The sequence below is a fragment of the Coptis chinensis genome, chromosome 1 (genome assembly GCF_015680905.1).
Source record: "Coptis chinensis isolate HL-2020 chromosome 1, ASM1568090v1, whole genome shotgun sequence".
Classification (NCBI taxonomy): domain Eukaryota; kingdom Viridiplantae; phylum Streptophyta; class Magnoliopsida; order Ranunculales; family Ranunculaceae; genus Coptis; species Coptis chinensis.
The window spans coordinates 63,602,997-63,622,456 of NC_141456.1; the positions used below are offsets into that span (position 1 = coordinate 63,602,997).

Sequence of the window (19,460 nt, forward strand, 5' to 3'; positions counted from 1 at the left end):
TTTGATGTATGTATGTTTGAAATTTGGATAGGAAGAAACTAAAAAAATTCCTATTTGTTTTGGACCCAACGGCATGATTGAGTCGTTAAATGTAGAGTTCGATGGTCTATATATCTCGTTTAGAGTATACTCGAGCAATTCGGTAAGGTCGTTATAAAATACTGAAACCAGCATGGGTGAGTCGTGGTATAGTTCAGTGGACGGCCGGAGGGGATCGTTCAGAGCATAATCGAGTGATCTTGGTGAGAGTAGCGGAAAGAGTATTCTGCGTATTGCTTTTTACTTTTTCTACCCTTTTATGTGGAAATTTCATTTTTACCCTTTATTGTTCCTTTTACTAAAACTTGTTGACCCGGTCACGAAAATTTCAAATGACTGGTCCATAGGACAGCGCACCCATACACCCTGCACACCCTAGATTTAGCTTAAAATTATTACTAAAGATAGAAAAATCAAGTATCTTTATTAGTTAGGACTCTCTCTTATTGGTCAAGTTTAGAAAATCAAGTATCTTTATTCGTTGGGACTCTCTCTTATTGTTCAAGTTTAGAAAATAAAATCTCTTTATTATTTGTTAGCCATTTAGGACTCTCCTGTTGGTTTGACCCTGCCATATGGCCGGACTCTTATATATATCACAAAAATTGAATCCTTTCCTGTCAAAGAAAACTATGAAGCTACCAAGTCAAACATATGCACATCCATCCTATCCTATGAAGAACACCTTTAGCAATCACAATTTTTATGTACAACTGCGTCAGGCACATTCAAAATGACAACTTCGAAATTGCTTCATAAAAACTCAAAGTAAAACAATCAACATAGGTATAATTCCCCACATAATTGCCTTAAAAGACTTGTACACATTCCAGAGTGGTATTTATAATGCCTTGAGGATTCCTTAGTCATACACTTACACTCATATTTCTCGTTAATTTTACACATTCTTCTATACTAACATATCCGTAATCAAATTATAGGTAGAAGAGCTACAAACTTACGATCTAAATTTTAAAAAGCTAGGCCTCTACTCAGGACAATTATGATGAAAAATCGTAAAACTTTTTTTGTTGTTGAAATAACTAGGGTTCATAGTTCCCCATCCTTTCTTTATTGCAAAATCTCAAGTACATCCTTCCTTCTTTATACCCTTTGATCAATTCTGACAGTTTGTGATCCATAGGGGAATAAAATACATAGTTTTGTTACTACAATCATCACTAAGACTACAACTAGTGGTGCTAACTTTAGAGAAATAGTATGCCACCTGGTTTTCTTCCCCAAACACATGTGTAACATTGAGCTTTGCAAACTTGAGCCTCTCCAAGTTAATATGTGCTACCAAGTTCCTACAGTACCATGGCGGATCCTCTTGTTTGTTCAATATCTGTGCTACTCTAAGTGAGTCTATTTGGACTCCCACTTCCAATATATTCATCTCAGCTGCACCTTGGATGTCTTTCAAAACTCCTAGCAGTTCTTGGTGTATGATTGATAACTTTTTTGAGCTTCCACTAAAAGCCATTTGGACATCTCCATTCCAATCTCTCAGTGCTCCTTCATACCCTGCTCTCCCATGTTGGACTGAGCCATCTGTATTCAACGTCGGCATGTCTAATTCAGTCTTCTCCCATTTTACCCATTTCTCCTCCTTCTGTTTAAATTTGGCCCCAATACCCAGCTTCATCAAAATAGTTCTAACTGACACATCATCTATGATTATTTCCAACGTCTTCACCAGGTACTCTTTTCATACATCATCTGTGACTGAGAGATCGGAATGGAGATGTCCAAATGGCTTTTAGTGGAAGCTCAAAAAAGCTATCAGTCGTACACCAAGAACTGCTAGGAGTTTTGAAAGGCATCCAAGGTGCAGCTGAGATGAATATATTGGAAGTGGGAGTCCAAGTAGACTCACTCAGAGTAGCACAGATATTGAAGAATCACAAGTTAATGGATGTGTTAAAATGATCAATTTACTAGTTTTTATCATTCACTTATATTCACATAACACAATTGTATCAATCAATTTCTTTTTAGTAAATATATCAAAGCATAGACGTGATCCTATACTCCACAGAGATGAGATACAATGAACATTTTCTCCATAAAGAATGTTCAAATATCAACATAAGCACTAGAAACAATAGAGAGCAAGTAAAAAACAATATGGAGAGAAATTATTATACGATACTAGGTGGAATATGGTTGCCACTCAAAAGATCCAACAAAACTATCCCATATGCATATATAATTGTAGATCGCCATGGATGGATATAGGGGGGTGCGTGTGGGGGTGGTCGCACCCCCTGAGATTAGAAAAGCTCCACTACCACATAACTAATTGCCTAGAAAAATCTTCAAACTGTAAGGACTCACACCCCCAATTTTTTTTAGCAAACTTCCACTACTGCACCCCCAAAATTTTCACAACTATAGTAAGAATATTATCAACAAAAAAAGTAGTATGAAAAAAAAACTAATAAAAAAAATTCTTATAAACCAACTTTTTTTTACTTCTCTTTTTGTCCTTACAAAATTATCATTTATCATTTATTTTAAGTTCAAAACCATTAAAGAGGGACAAATGTGTCTTTGAATATTTGATGGTTTGATGAGACTAAAACAAATAGCCAAAGGCCCAAAGGCCAACCGGTAAGTTTGTGTAATTCTAATCACCCATAATAAACTTGTATGCTCTCTTTCCTTCCTTTCACTTTCAATTCTTAAGCAAATGGTTAGACCTCAACCCAAAAAAAACAAAAAAAAAAAAACAAATAATCATTAAGGACTTGCGGCGCAACACAGCTTGTTGCACGTTTGTCCTAATTATTTGTAAAACTTATTATCATTATCAATAAAATTTCCACTTAAAAAAAACAAAACAAAACAAAACAAAGTAATTTTTTATTTTCAATGTTAATCTTTTATAAGTCTATATAATATTATAACATTATAAATAAGGTTATATATAACATTATAAGTATATATAATGTTATAGACTTATAACATTATAGGAAGTTAACAATTTGTTGAACTGTTGTAGATTTGTGGACTAGATTATGTAGATATATATAGACATAGTAGTATCAATTAATGGCTTAAGTGCTTATGTACTTAAGTAGTTAACTTTATCATTCCATATTAAATTCTTAGTAGTCAACACACTATAGTTTTGTGAATTGAAATAAATGCATAATTTTGTTAATCTTTATTGTTTAGACCTTCTGACAAAAAAAATAAAAAAAATTGCATACGGGTTTTTTTTGTGGGATTGGGTGTGCACATAATCTCGCATCCCCTGGCTTAGATTCCTGGCTCCGTCCCTGTAGATTGCACTCTCTGGGATGACGATACCTGCTTTAATGAAACATCCAAAAGAACAAAACAAAGGACTTCTCAAGAAACAAAACAAAGATACATATTCCAAAAGATGTGTACAAATAAAGGCAGGACAGTGAGGTTACAAAAAAGACCCATATATACCTTGACACATGATAAAACTCACATAAAACCCATATATGCATACTATACAATGATCATATGATCCATAAAGAAAACACAATTAATAATAATAATAACAATAATAATAATAATAATAATAATAAATAAATAGACATAGGGAGTGTTTGGATCCTATTTATTTATTGTCAATAAACATTTATTAGTGAAAAAACATATTTTGAAAAAATAAACATGTTTGGTCTCTATTTTTGTAGAAAGTACTTTTTCACCCAAAAAACATGTTTTATGATAAATAGCAAAAACTTGTTTTTCAAGTTAAAAAACAATTTCTTCTTCTCACTTTCTCATCCAGCTCCAAAGGCATATGGATTGGCCATTAGTGAAAAATGCCGAGATATGCTAAGATATTTCAAGAAACGTGACCCTATACTTCATGGAGATGAGATACAATGAGCATTTTCTCCATTAGGAATGTCCAAATATCAACATAAGAACTATAAACAATAGAGAGCAAGTAAAAAACAATATGGAGAGAAGTTATTATACGTCCCTAGGTGGAATATGGTTGCCACTCAAAAGATCCAACATAACTGTCTGGGATAACTGTAGATCGCACTCTCTGGGATGATGCTACCTGCCATAATTAAACATCCAAAAGAACAAAACAAAGGACTTCTCCAGAAACAAAACAAAGATACATATTTCAAAAGATGTGTACAAATGAAGGCAGGACAGTGAGGTTACAAAAAAGACCCATATCTTGACACATGACAAAACTCACATAAAACCCATATGTGCATACTATACAATGATCATATGATCCATAAAGAAAACACAATTAATAATAATAATAATAATAATAATAATAATAATAATAATAATAATAATAAATAAATAAATAAACATACGGGGTGTTTGGATCCTATTTATTTATTGTCAACAAACATTTATTAGTGAAAAAACATATTTTGAAAAAACAAACATTTTTGGCCTCTATTTTTGTAGAAAGTAGTTTTTCACCCAAAAAACATTTATTGGTCCAAAAAACATATTTTATGATAAATAGCAAAAACTTGTTTGTCAAGTTAAAAAACAATTTCTTCTTCTCACTTTCTCATCCAGCTCCAAAGACATATGGATTGCCCATTAGTGGAAAATGCCGAGATATGCTCAGATATTTTGAGAAACGTGATCCTATACTTCATAGAGATGAGATACAATGAACATTTTTTCCATAAGGAATGTCCAAATATCAACATAAGCACTAGAAACAATAGAGAGCAAGTAAAAAACAATATGGGGAGAAATTATTATATGATGCTAGGTGGAATATGGTTGCCACTCAAAAGATCCAACAAAACTGTCCCATAACTGTGGATCGCACTCTCTGGGATGACGCTACCTGCACTAATTAAACATAAAAAAAAATGACTTCTCAAGAAACAAAACAAAGATACATATTTTAAAAGATGTGTACAAATGAAGGCAGGACAGTGAAGTTACAAAAAAGACCCATATCTTGACACATGACATAACTCATATAAAACCCATATGTGCATACTATACAATGATCATATGATCCATAAAGAAAACACAAATAATAATAATAATAATAATAATAATAATAATAATAATAATAATAATAATAAAGAAATAAATAAATAAATAGGGTTTGGGTTTAGGGTTTTATTAAGGGTTATAGTTATTAAGTTCATTTCTCGTCACACTTGGGTTCTGCAAAAAAGTAAATTTCATTACTATAATAGAAATGAAAATGTCAAATAAACGAGTGAACCATTATATCTTCATAACCAAGAAACTAGTGCAACCATCATAGTCAATAATAAGCAAATCTTCTTTTACTATGGCTCCATTTGATAAGTGGAAATTCATGTTGGAGAAAACGAAAACGGTGAAAAAGTTTACAATGAGTGTTTGAGTGTTCATTCACGTGGTAAATTAAAACCTTATAGCACAAGGTGGACAGGGTTTTTTAAAACGTGGAAAACCATTTATTTCCTAGTGTTTGGCCCATAAGGAAAAACCCTCACACTAACTTTTGAGCTAAACCTATTAACAAGTCGGTAACGTACCAGAGGAGGTTGAGAGGCAAGATGATACTACTGATGGTGGGTCTAATTACACAGAATGTGAGGATGTGGAATCAGTGGAGTTACCAGAAACTAGATTGGAGATGATCAACTTTGTTCCACCTGCAGAGGACGTAACAATACCCCTTCCACAAATGGCCTTACAATGTTTCCTACCTGTTGTTCCAAGTAGAGATGTCTATACACCAGCTCCTATGGGGATAGATATTGAGCTACAGTAGGCTATAACATAAGCAAGTGGGCAGTTTCATACTGCTACCACGCATGTTGCCTTGGAAAGGAGCCAAATGGAATAGTTCCTCAAGGAACAAAACTCTTTTCAGGTTCTTGTAGATAGTGAGGATGAAATCGAGGATGACATTTCAGAAGGTCTTCCTATAGAATACTTCACTAATCATGATCCACTGAGGGAGGTGGTGGTGAAAGCAAAAACAAGGGCCCAAAAAAGAGCAACTAACAATAAGGAAAATAGTGAGTCTGGTAGAAAAGAGTAGAGTAAAGAAGTTCGTGTCTTTGAGAAGAAGAAATGAGGTAGACCTAAAGGGTTAGGGAGTAAGAAACATTAATTTGATATGATTAAGTTTTGTACATGGAACATTAGGGGTCTTAATGATCCAAAAAAAGCGAAAGAAATAAATAAGTTCATTTTGAAGAATAAGATTTGTCTTATGGGGCAGTTGGAAACTAAAGTAAAGGAGGCAAAGAGTGGAAGTATCAGTGGCATTTGTGCTATGAGTTGGAGGTTTGAGAGTAACTATAATAGTAATACTAGTGGTCGTATCTGGATTCTTTGGTACCCAAATTTTGTGGATGTTAGCAAGTTGCATGAAACTTCTCAGTTTGTGCACTGCAAAGTTACAATTCTTCTTAGCTCTGCTAGCTTTCTCTCTACCATAGTCTATGCTAGTACCAGTAGTCAGGATAGATTGGGGCTATGGCAGGAATTGCGAAACCTCAAGCTGAGCAATACAGGACCTTGGTGTGTCCATGGCGATTTCAATAATGTGTTATTTTCCCATGAAAGGATTGGGGAGCTGGTGCATCCTAGAGAAATAATTCCTTTTAGGGACTACCTCGTTGATACAGGGTTGTTTGATATTAAATCCTCTGGCAGTTATTTTACTTGGAAAAACTATAGGGTTGGAGCTAACATGAAGTGGTCTAAAATTGATAGGGTCCTTATAAATATCTCATGGGCTTCTGTGTTCGTTAATGCTTCAGCAGAATTTCTTCCTCAAGGAATTTCTGATCATTCCCCCATGTTGGTACATTTGGTTGAATCTGAACGAGGTAGAATTACGTTTCAATTTTGCAACTTTTGGGCTCTTCATGACAACTATAAAGAGGTGGTTCAGCAAGTGTGGGAAATAGAGGTGGTTGATAGCTCACTCTACATTCTTGCGCATAAGCTTAAGTTACTCAAGTCTAAACTGAGGGGCTGGGCTAGGGTATTGACACTCACTCCTTTCTGTGTGTAGATGGTGTATGGATGATGTAGATAGATGATGGTCATTGAACAAATAGAAGCGTATCAAAACCTAATTATCCCTTAATAAGTAAAGGATGAGTAGGGTATTGTTCCACTTTTAAGTGTATGTTATGTGAAGGACAGGATTGGAAAGGGGGTTTAAGGGATTAAAAACTATGATTATAGAGATTTAGATTCTAATGCTAAACTAAACTAAATTAACTAAACTATTGGGAATTTATAAGAGAGGGAATTCAAGAGATTAGAATCCACCAATACTTTTAACCTATGATCTTCTACTTCATGGTTGTTCTTACAAGTAGACTACAATTAGGCAATCGAGCGAGTGCCGATGCCCTCTTGGACGAAACATCGCTAACAATTAACTCTACTTAAGGTTGTTCCTATGTTTATGCTATTAATATCTTCTTTCCTTTTATGTAAGCTCGGGCAGCCATTCAATGTATTACCAAGAGCAACATCAAGGAGTACTTCCTAATAGGGCGGCCATTCAATGAATCACCACTTAAGGCAAACACAAAGAATACTTCCCCTAGGCAGCCACTCCTTGAGCTACCCCTTCTAAGGCAACACAAAGAATATTTCCCTAACTCTAAAGAACTATACTACTAGAAGAAAAGTAAAGAACACTAGCATGATATTAATATTGCAAAACATAAACCCTATTCTATACTTCCATCCCCCTCAAAGTGGGCAATGGAACTAATAACTACAAACATAAAGAACTAACCTGATTGAAGAACACCATATTGAACCGAAGAATCATTAAACCTTAAGACTGCTTCATCTCCTCCCTTGAAGGAGAAGATTAGCCTTCCACATAGAAGGAAGAACACGAAGAACGAGAAGAAGAAGAGTCAAAGAACATAAGACTAGAAAGACTAATTTATTAAGACTCAGCTAGTTAAAACCGATCTTTTATTATTAATCTCTCTCTCTGCCTCAAGTTCTGGAGACAAGATTATAAGTGAATTGGCCCTTTACATGAGGCACTTAGGTCCTCTATTTATAGGGGTTACAATGAGCTCTAGAAGCATTCCAAACCGTCATTTGTTTCCTAATACAAATAGACTTCTTTCAGAGTCCAACTTCGTCTCCAAAATTGAGAAGGAATTGGCTACAGTGTCGATTCATGCATCTGGATGCACTATTCAAGCATCCCAGACTTGATCAATGCGTCTGGACGCTCGATCCATGCATTCTAGACGCGTAAGCCTATTTTGTCTCTTCTGCTCTATCCTTTTATCCTCTTTTGTGGGCTTTGGTCCAAGCATCAAATCCTTTGGCCTTGGGCTTCCAAATAGGCTTTAAAATAGGTCCAAATCGCATCTTTAATAGTTTCAATTCCTTGGCCTTTTCCATGATTGTCCACGGGCTTCCCATATGATCCTTAATGCTCCGAATTGCTCCATTTTATCCCTTTTTCTCTAATATTCTACAAAACTCTCTTTCTCACCTGTAGAATCTTAAAACATAACTTACAAACACTATTAGTCCACTAAGATGGCTAAACAAGAGACATAATCGAGGGTTAAATTGCACTTTTTGAGCACTTATCACAACTCCTAACTAGCCTTTTGCTAGTCTCTTAGCAAATAAGATAAAAATAGATAAGTGATCAAAATCACATCCTAAGAACAAAAATAAAATCCTAACTCACTTTTGCAAACATCGCGATTGCATTTACCATATGCAACAAGGCTTTAAACCTTTAAGTTCCCCAAAAAGGACGAGTTATAGTCTCGTGAGGGTTTTCAGGTGATATACCCACAAAATCAATGAATAGCATGTTCAAGAATGATAGCATTTTTCAGAAAGAGAAATTCCTTACCCACTTAGTACTTACCCCAACAGACGGTATCCATTGCGAACTACATTGCTGCAAAGACTCGTAGATTATGATGGGAGATAGTAAAAATTGACAAAATTCCCAATCAAGGCTTATGTGTGTACTTAGTCAATCTCATATACTCTCCTATCCAAGAAATGGAATCCCTAGTTTACCATAGGTAGATAATCTTGACTTTCAATCCTCACCGGTCATACTCTCAGAAAAGAATCTCTCAAAAGATGTATGTGGGGAAAAGAATAATGCATACGAACATCCCACATACTACCTTGAAAAACAGACTTCTGAATAAAAGTAGTCTCATGGAAAGAATGTCAATCACATATGAAGTGCCGGGTCCTTCACTTTAGCAGCCTCTCACCTATTCTAGACTTAGCACCATCTTTGAGTGATAAGTCATGGGTTGTAACTTGGCTTGGGTATTGGTTTATGAAGGAAAGGTAAAAAGGATTCTAAGGTTGTTTCTAAAAAACACTAAGGGTTTTGCTTCTTTCTTTGGAAGATTTCTTCAAATTCTGTATTGCAGAGAAAATTCTTCCTTTGTTTTAGCTTTTCCATCCATTATGTTCAACTTTTTTTTTTTTTTTTTTTTTTTTTTTTTTTTTTTTACTTCGGTTGGTATATCCTTGATTAGTACTGGATATGGTTGTTTTCCACTAGCTTCTTTTACTTTGAACAGAATGATGGTCTTCATTGTATCTCTCTGATATTTCCTTTTAATCTTCCTTTTGAGGTCTTTCTTCCTCCTTGTGCCCCTCGTATTTTCAGAAACATATGGGTATGGCTGATAAAGATTTTGGCTATACTCCTTGTCTGGAGTTGGGTAAAGGATAAAGGGTTTTCGAAGAAAATGGCTTATTGTAAGGCTCAAAAGGGTTTAATATGATGGTCCTACTAGGTGGGATAAAGACTGAATGGGTTCACTACTTGACTTATCAGTATGATACTCTGTTTCAAATAGACTACAAGACCTGATGGCTATCTCCCCAATTGATGTCACTTCATGATTAACCAAATCAACGAATAATGAGACTATATTACAATGACATAAAGAACTGAAAGATGTTGAGTCACTAAGACTCGGATTTTTCTCGTAAGAACTCTCCAAAAAATGGGTATAAAGCTCAAGTCTCATAGGCTAAGTCTAAAAATTCTACTTCCAGTTTACTAGGGGTTTAAATCTCTCTTCTAGCAAAAGTACACAAAACTGACCAAGTACTATAGTGGTGCCTTGATAAAGAATTCTATCAACAAGAACTATGTCCGAGCATAATAAATAGTCTAAGCGGTAATGAAATCAATAATATCAACTATCTATCAAACTCAACACTAAGCAGTATAGAATCTATATCCCAGACTCATCATTAAAATTTATTTTTCTCATGCTGCTGATATAGAAAAAAATATTTTAATTTTTGAAAACTAATTTTCAAAATTCATTTCTCAAGTACACCCTCCCCCTACTTATGCATGCATTGACCTCAATGTATAAAAAAGTAAATGAAATGGATGAGAAAAAGGTAGGATATTACCATTGATGCCGAATTTTTAGGTCTTTTTACGTCAGATCCCCAAGACATAATGTGAGTCTTTTAAAGTCAGATCCTCAAGGCTTTTGAGTCCTTTATAGTCAGATCCTCAAGACTAGTACTCCCACCCACTAGGTTCCACTTTGTAGGAATTCTTCTGATCTCTCTCAGCATGTGATTGCCAAAAGTATACCTTGTACCAACAATTTTCTCTTAATGGCTGTAACCCAGGACAAGTTTTAGAATGGCAATTCTTACAGCAACCTAGCTTACACACTCTCCTCTTATGTGCAAATGGACTTTTACCGAACCCTACACGAGCCATAGAAATAATCTTCCTTTGAAGGTCAACAGGGAGTAAATCTCATAAACTAACATGTGGGGAATACTTAGGTTTCCATCTCAAAACTGATATTTCGACAACATGCATACTTCCTATAGACATTTTCGCTCGATCTACTAGAATTCCTTCCAGCAGTATCCCTTCATTTACCATGAAGTGACACTTTTCCCAGTTCAGAACTAAGTTGGTATCGCAACAACGTTTAAGGACTAAGGAGAGATAATGTAGACAATCCTCAAAAGGACATGTGAATGTCTTCTCTTGGTCCTCAGGGTGAATATGGATCTGAAAAGTATCCCGAAAGTAACCATCAAGAAAGCGATAGTAAGCTTGTCCAAATAATCTTTCTAATATCCGATGATCGATGAAAGGCAATGGAAAATGATCTTTCCTCGATCGCTATTCAACTTCCTGTGTCGATGCAAACTCTCCATCCGGTCCCGAATCACGGTTGGAATCAACTCATTGTTCTCATTCTCGACATTCGTGGTTCCAGACTTCTTCGGCACAACTTGAACTGGACTAACCCATCGACTATCAGAAATATGGTAGATAATGTCGGCGTCAAGGAGTTTGACAACCTCTTGCTTAGAAGTCTAGGAATCCTTTTCCAGATGAATCCTATGTTGAACTATCATAGGGCTGATCCCCTTGATATTATCAATTGTCCAACCTATAGCTGACTTGTGTTCCTTTAAAAGTGCTACTAACCTGGATTCCTGCTCCTCAGTCAAATCTGATGCAATGACTACTGGGTAGGTTCCCAAATCTCCCAAGAAAACATACTTGAGTGTAGACGGCAAAGGCTTCAATTCTAGCTTAGGCGGCTCCTTCTTAAGCTCTTTATATGGTCCATCAGGCATTGCCTCAACACTAAGTTCCTCCGCGATGCCGAGTGCAGCGGAGCTTTCAACAACTCATCAGCAGGATATGAATGAGTCAGATAATCCTTTGTTAACACTTCAATCATACAAACCTCGTTCACAGCACACACCTCCTGTGGTTGCTGTAACGTATGGAAAATATTGGTTTCGACTCTCATATTACCAAAGGATAACATCATATTACCGTTTTGACAGTTGATGAGTGCATTTGCAGTTGCCAAGAATGGTCTGCCTAGGATGATTGGTATCTGCCTACCAGATGTAGGAGCTGTGTCGAGTACTATGAAATCAACCGGATAATAGAAATCTTCGATCTTGACTATGACATCTTCAATGATTCCTTTAGGTATCTTTATTGATCTATCTGCAAATTGTAAAGTAACATCAGTTGGTTTAAGATCCTTCAAGCCTAACTTCTCGTAGACGAAATATGGTAGAAGATTCACACTCGCACCCAAATCTAATAAAGCTTGTTCCTCCAAAGAATCTCCAATTCTGCATCTAACAGTTGGACTTCCAAGATCTTTCAGTTTCACAACCGATAGATTTTGTAGGTACGATGAACATCGTTGAGTGATAAAAGCTTCTTTCGGAATGTTCGTCTTCTTCTTCACTATATCATTCAGGAACTTGGCATACGAGGGAACTTGCTTGATGGCAGTCAAAAATGGGATATTAATTTGTAAATTCTGAAATACATCGCAAATCTCCTTGTACTGGTCATCTTTTCTGGTATTCACTAGTTTCAAAGGAAACGGTGCTGGCGGATTCTTTAATATCGGTTCTCTTCTTTCGGCTTCGGTTGGCTTGGTAACAAATAGTGGAGTGACAGGTGGAGTCACTCGTGATGGCTTCTTCTTACTTACTTTCACAGTAGTTCCTTCCACTTCTCTCAACAAGCATTACTTGGATGGTGGCACAACACTAGATATATCTGGAATGTTAGAACTGGGTGGGATGGTGGGGACATAAGTTACCTTAGGCTCCACAGAATCTTTTCCTAGTTCATAGACAATCTTGTTATCAACTTTCTTGCCTGACCTCAGAGTGGTGACAGCATTAACTTGTTCATGAGTAATCTCCAGGTTATCCACCTGCAGGACACCTCTTCCTTTCGGATTTGGCTCCGGCTGGCTTGGTAATGTTCCTTTCTATCTTTCCGTCAAGGCGGCAGCGATTTGCCCTATCTGGCCTTGAATGACACTAAAGTTATTCTCCAACTTCTGGGTTCTTTGATTTGTCTGTTTCAGCTCATTGACAATGGTGGTGATAGCTTCTTCCGGATGTGGGATAAGCGCTTTGCTTTCGGCCGAGGCGTAGGGGGCAATATATCCACTCATAAGATCCGGGTACTAACTCTCTATTTGTGTTGGCTTGGTATTGCTGGTTTTGGTATGACCGTTGATTTACGTATGGTTCTTTGGCGGTTTTGGAATTGATCTTTATTCGAACCGGCCGGTTGGTGATTCGGAATCACGGAGGAAAATTCCTCGATTTGTATTTTGTGGCTTCCAATAATTCGTCCCTCATTGAATCGGGTTATTTCTTCCTAAAGAGTTGATACTACATGCCTCTGCATTAGTATCTAGATAAAGAACACTCTTCTTGTGTGTGCCTTCATCGAACATAGCTCACAAATTGTATAACAAGGCTTGGATGGTGAGGTTTAGCTTGGAAATTGTTTGGTTTTGGAGGATTCATGGAGAACTGATCAAACTTCTTGTTCAGATTTTCAAGTCCTGTTGATAGGCTTGCCATAATTGATAGCATCGCTTGATTTGGGTCTTCTTGAATTTGGTTGCCAAATTGTTTCCCGGCACCCTCCACTCTAGCTACGTCCTCGTTGCTAGTACTCCATTGTTGAGTGTCTTCAGCTAAATTCTCGAGAAAGTTGTAGGCTTCCTCTCCATCCAATGATGTAAACTTACTTTGATGCATTGACTGTATATCATCTGCTTGTTCATAGTAGAAAGTCCTCGAAAGAAAAAATGAGCCAGTGTGCTCTTATCATAACCATGATGTGGACATGAGACTAGCAGATTATTGAGTTTCTCCCAGCTTTGATGATATTCTTCAGTCACCTTCCCTTTGAAATTGCTGATGGCTTGCTGCATGGCATCTGTCTTCTGGGGTGGGTAGAACTTGTTCATAAACTTTGTTCTCAACTTCTCCCAGTTGTTGATTAAATTGATCGGTTGTGCAGTTAACCATTCGGATGCTTTACCTTCGAGTGAGAGTGGAAATAGAATTAACTTGATACTCTCATCCATGATATTCTGGTTCTTGAAAGTTCTGAGGACTGATAGAAATTTGTTCATGTGAACATAAGGTTGAACATTATCTAAACCATTGAACTTTGGAAGCATAGAGATTACTGATACTCTAAGTTCAAACTGATTAGCTTCTGTCTCTGGAAAAACAATACTGCTGGGTGGGTCTCCAATGATTGGCGAATAGAAATCGCTCAAGTTCTTCCTCTGTTGTGCTTGCATGGGTGAGATAGCTTCAGGATTATTGGTGTCCAAAACACCTCCATCATTGCTTGCGGCCATTGTATCAATCTCGTCTAGTATTCTTGTGAGTCGGTTGTTAAACCTTGTCCGCTGTTGTGTTCTTACCGGATGATGATATGGACGACGGGGCATACACTAGAAAATGCTATGCGAAAATAACGGAAATCTATCCTACAATGCTTGAATAATATACAACTATTCTAAATTATACTAAAATGTAAAACTACTTTCCTTCAACTAGGTTGGGCTTTGCAGCTAGTATCTCGCCCATTGTCTAAAGCTGTCTCTTCTAGGGTTATGGTGAATCGCTTGGATTGCTTAAGTACCACGGCCTACAGACGATAGTCCGTTTGTCAAGATTCAGACAAGAAACACTAGAGTTTGATATTTTGCTGTGTTGGCTTACAACTTCAATTGTTGAAAAGATCCTAAATGCAATTATACTAGAAAGCAATAAAACTAAACTATGATGCAACTATACTAAGAAAGCAATAAAAAGAATGAAGATTCGACTAACCTGGATGGTAGATCTTGTCTTCGAGATGTCCTTCAAGCTTCTTTCTTTCTTAAAAGGTTGGATGATGCGGATAAAATTACCTCAATATCCAAAGTTCTAATCTTGAAACAAAACGTTAAACATAAACAACTTTAAAACGGCAGCGGCGCCATTTGACACTCACTCCTTTTTGTGTGTAGATGGTGTATGGATGATGTAGATAGATGATGGTCGTTGAACAAATAGAAGCGTATCAAAACCTAATTATCCCTCAATAAGTCAAGGATGAGTAGGGTATCGTTCCATTTTTAAGTGTATGTTATGTGAAGGACAAGACTGGAAAGGGGGTTTAAGGGATTAAAAACTATGATTATAGAGATTTAGATTCTAATGCTAAACTAAACTAAATTAACTAAACTATTGGGAATTTATAAGAGAGGGAATTCAAAAGATTAGAATCCACCAATACTTTTAACCTATGACCTTCTGCTTCATGGTTGTTCTTACAAGTAGACTACAATTAGGCAATCGAGCGAGTACCGATGCCGTCTTGGACGAAACATCGCTAACACTTAACTCTACTTAAGGTTGTTCCTATGTTTATGCTATTAATATCTTCTTTCCTTTTATGTAAGCTCGGGCAGCCATTCAATGTATTACCAAGAGCAACATCAAGGAGTACTTCCTAATAGGGCGGCCATTCAATGAATCACCACTTAAGGCAAACACAAAGAATACTTCCCCTAGGCAGCCACTCCTTGAGCTACCCCTTCTAAGGCAACACAAAGAATACTTCCCTAACTCTAAAGAACTATACTACTAGAAGAAAAGTAAAGAACACTAGCATGATATTAATATTGCAAAACATAAACCCTATTCTATATACTTCCATCCCCTGGTGTGGGCAATGGAACTAATAACTACAAACATTAAGAACTAACCTGATTGAAGAACACCATGAACCAGAAGAATCATTAAACCTTAAGCACTGGCTTCATCTCCTCCCTTGAAGGAGAAGATTAGCCTTCCATATAGAAGGAAGAACACGAAGAACGAGAAGAAGAAGAGTCGAAGAACATAAGACTAGAAAGACTAATTTATTAAGACTCAGCTAGTTAAAACCGATCTTTTATTATTAATCTCTCTCTCTGCCTCAAGTTCTGGAGACAATATTATAAGTGAATTGGCCCTTTACATGAGGCACTTAGGTCCTCTATTTATAGGGGTTACAATGAGCTCTAGAAGCATTCCAAACCGTCATTTGTTTCCTAATACAAATAGACTTCTTTCAGAGTCCAACTTCGTCTCCAAAACTGAGAAGGAATTGGCTCTGATGTCGATTCATGCATTTGGATGCACTATTCATCGTCCCCGGACTTGATCAATGCGTGCGGGCCTTTCGATCCATCGTCCCCGCGCCGTAAAGCCTATTTTGTCTCTTACGCTCTATCCTTTTATCCTCTTTTTTTGCGGGCTTTGGTCCAAGCAACGAATCCTTTGGCCTTGGGCTTCTAAATAGGCTTTAAAATAGGTCCAAGTCGTATCTTTAATAGCTTCAATTCCTTGTCCTTCTCCATGATTGTCCACGGGCTTCCCATGTGATCCTTAATGCTCCGAATTGCTCCATTTTATCCCTTTTTCTCTAATATTCTACAAAACTCTCTTTCTCACCTGTAGAATCGTAAAACATAACTTACAAACACTATTAGTCCACTAAGATGGCTAAACAAGAGGCATAATCGAGGGTTAAATTGCACTTTTTGAGCACTTATCAGGTACACATGTCAGACATCCACATCAAAACTAAGGCAGCAAGGGAGGAACTTCACAGACTACAAAAGGAACTACAGATTTTTCCTTCAGACCCCCAGTTATGTGTGAAAGAAAGAGAAGCAAGGGAGTTCTTGTGTAAATTGATTGAGATGGAGTATATGGACCTCAAGACTAAAGCTGAAAATGATTAGCTTGACTATGGAGACAAAGGAAATAAAATTTTTCACCAAGCAATAAAAGAAAGGAAGAACCATAATTTTGTATGGTTAGTTTCCAATTTGAATGGAGATAAGCATGAAGGTGCATCACAAGTTTCAAATGCTTTTCTCAATTTCTATTAGGAGCTGCTTGGAGAACAGTCTCATACTACTAGTTCTGTCCTGAGTTTTGATGAGATTCCAGTAAGAGAGGTGGTAGACCCGGCTACTACAATAAATATTACTGAAGATGTTACAAGTGAGGAAATTACAAAAGCGTTGTTCTCTATGGATGACTCAAAAGCTCTGGGGCCTGCTGGATACTCTGCATTCTTTTTCAAAAATTCATGGGACATTGTGAGAGGAGATTTTGTACGAGCTATGAAAGAAGCTTTCAGACTTAACAAAATCCATAAAGGTACCAATGCTACTTTTCTATGTCTAGTTCCCAATAAGCCTATTGTCTCCCGGGTAGATGAATATAGACCTATTGCTTGTTGTAACGTTACTTACAAATGTATTGCCAAGATTTTAAGCAATAGGATGAAGCCTTATATAGATCAGTTGATTACTCTTAATCAATCAGCGTTTGTCCCTGGAAGATGCATGATAATGATAAAAATGATGAGTCTACCTACGAAATGAGTGATGAATTCACAACGTAAGTAAACTAACAACTAAACTTTTACTATCTATTATCAAAGCTTCTACTCTCGATCAATAGTACGATATAGTGGAGTAGAGTGATTCGTTCCACTCTTAGTCCTTCCGTATGCTTGTTTTCTAGTCTCAATACTCTACTTAAAGTCAATGAGAGCTTTACGAAAAGGGGACTAGACTACGATGCAACTACCCACGAAATGCACTAGTCGGTTATCAGAATACTAAGGGAATGCTACGTTGATTCGATGATAAGGAGTTAGAGGGGGATTGATTCCACCTTAACTCAACTTAATCCACTAGCGGCGAAGTAAATTAAGTAATCGAATTGAACTGCTACCGCGAAACAATCGGTTCTTCCTAATCCCTAATTACACATGGCATTTCTACCAATTTATAACTAGCATGTGAACAATTAAACCCATTCTCATGGTGAACTAATTATTTACGGCGGAATAGAAATTACGACGACTCTACGTTAAAACTTAAATCAAGCTTTCATCAAGGCTTCTCAACCCCTCTAATGGAGGTTTAGCCTTGAATCATTCATAATCATTTCCATTTAAATTTAAACTAAACATAATATAAAGCATTGAAATTTACTTAATTAAACAATAATGGAATCTAATTAATAACTAAGAATTGAATGGTAACAAGAATTGAATTTAGATCTAATAAATTGTAAATGACAAAAGCGAAATTGATAAAGGACACTACTTTATTGATCTAGTCAAATGAAGAACAAGATCCAAAGGTTTAATCTAATAAAGGATTTGAAACTAATTAAATAAAACAATTAAATCTAGATCTAGAAGCTATTTTAATGGCTACTTTCTATTCTAAGCTATCTACCTAACCTAACTGCCATTAACACTGAGTTAAGCTTTTGTTCTTATACATTCAGATCCAAAATCGTGCATGGGCTTGGAGCCATGTTTTGGGCGAAGAATCGGGCCCAAAACCCAATTCTTCGATCCAAAAGGCCTCTTCAGCTGCAGTTGGCTTCCACAGACTTTTCGTCCACTTCTGCTCCTCTGATTGGGTCAAGGCTTGGATCATTGCAAAGCTCTTTCCGAGCCGGTCGTTTTGACATAAGGTAGGCCTCATTCTGAGGTCTGAGTCCAAAGATATGGCATTCGAAGTTCTCACGCGACTTTTGCTCCTTTATCTCGCTAAAGTGGCACATTTACGCACATAATGGACTTTGAAGCCCGAAATGCATAAAAAGCGTAATCGGTATTAACTCTTACTTATTATTCACATAATTGGTCTAACAAGATGATTATTAAGGGGTTAAAACTACAGTTTTGGGCTCTTATCAAACCACCCAAAAGACATTTTTGCTTGTCCTCAAGCAAAGATGAGAAATTAGAATAAGTGACCAAAAATGGAGTTCTAACTACTCTCGTTTATTTGAGTGCGATTGCATTGACCATATGCAACAAGGCCTTAAACCACTAGGAATTCCCTAGTGGGCGAGTTATAACCTCGTGAGAGTTTTCGATGAAGGTACTCACAAACTTCATCTATACTTCAAATCGACTAAGAAAATAAAACTATTGTTTCCTTATTCATGCTCAACTATCTATACATCTCTCTAGCAATTACATAAGAATAACCAAATAAAACCCTAAGTTAATATATGCATAATAATCAATCATCTACAATAAACATATATACAATGAGTAGTACTATCAAATGTTTAGCGGGTTTGTTTTAAAGAACTTCGGAATAAGCGTCCTTAAGTAGGTTCTCACAATAATAGTCAAGAAACAACACTCGATTTTTCCACTCAAGTTTAAGCTACTCCGATTAATGCATTGGGCACACTTTACCTTACAATCTCAATGACAACAAGGAAGTCGGGGTCGATCAAACACATCTGCCACTTACTATCACACTAACCTATTCCTAATTGAGCTAGAGGTCTTTATTAGGTGTTCTTCAGGGATTAGGAGATGGTTTAAGAAGGAAGGAAATGGATATTCTAAAGGACAAGTCCGAGATAATAGAGTCTTCATATTATGTAACTAGAAAACCTTGTTATTTACTTTTGCTTCTACAATTTGTTTCCATCCTTAGCCATATATATATATATATATATATATATATTTTATATTTTATATATATATTTATATATATATATATTTT

The 19,460-nt window shown here is 36.5% G+C and overlaps 1 protein-coding gene across 1 annotated transcript; it reads left to right on the forward strand.

Annotated features, from left to right (window-relative positions):
- The first annotated feature begins 1,794 nt into the window (after positions 1–1,794).
- Positions 1,795–17,294, forward strand: LOC147524908 (uncharacterized). The gene is made up of 4 exons (XM_086577149.1): positions 1,795–1,870; positions 5,562–5,793; positions 6,178–7,024; positions 16,794–17,294. Exons 1-4 carry the CDS (start codon positions 1,795–1,797, stop codon positions 17,292–17,294), a joined length of 1,656 nt encoding a protein of 551 aa, XP_086433275.1.
- Positions 17,295–19,460: the final 2,166 nt, after the last annotated feature.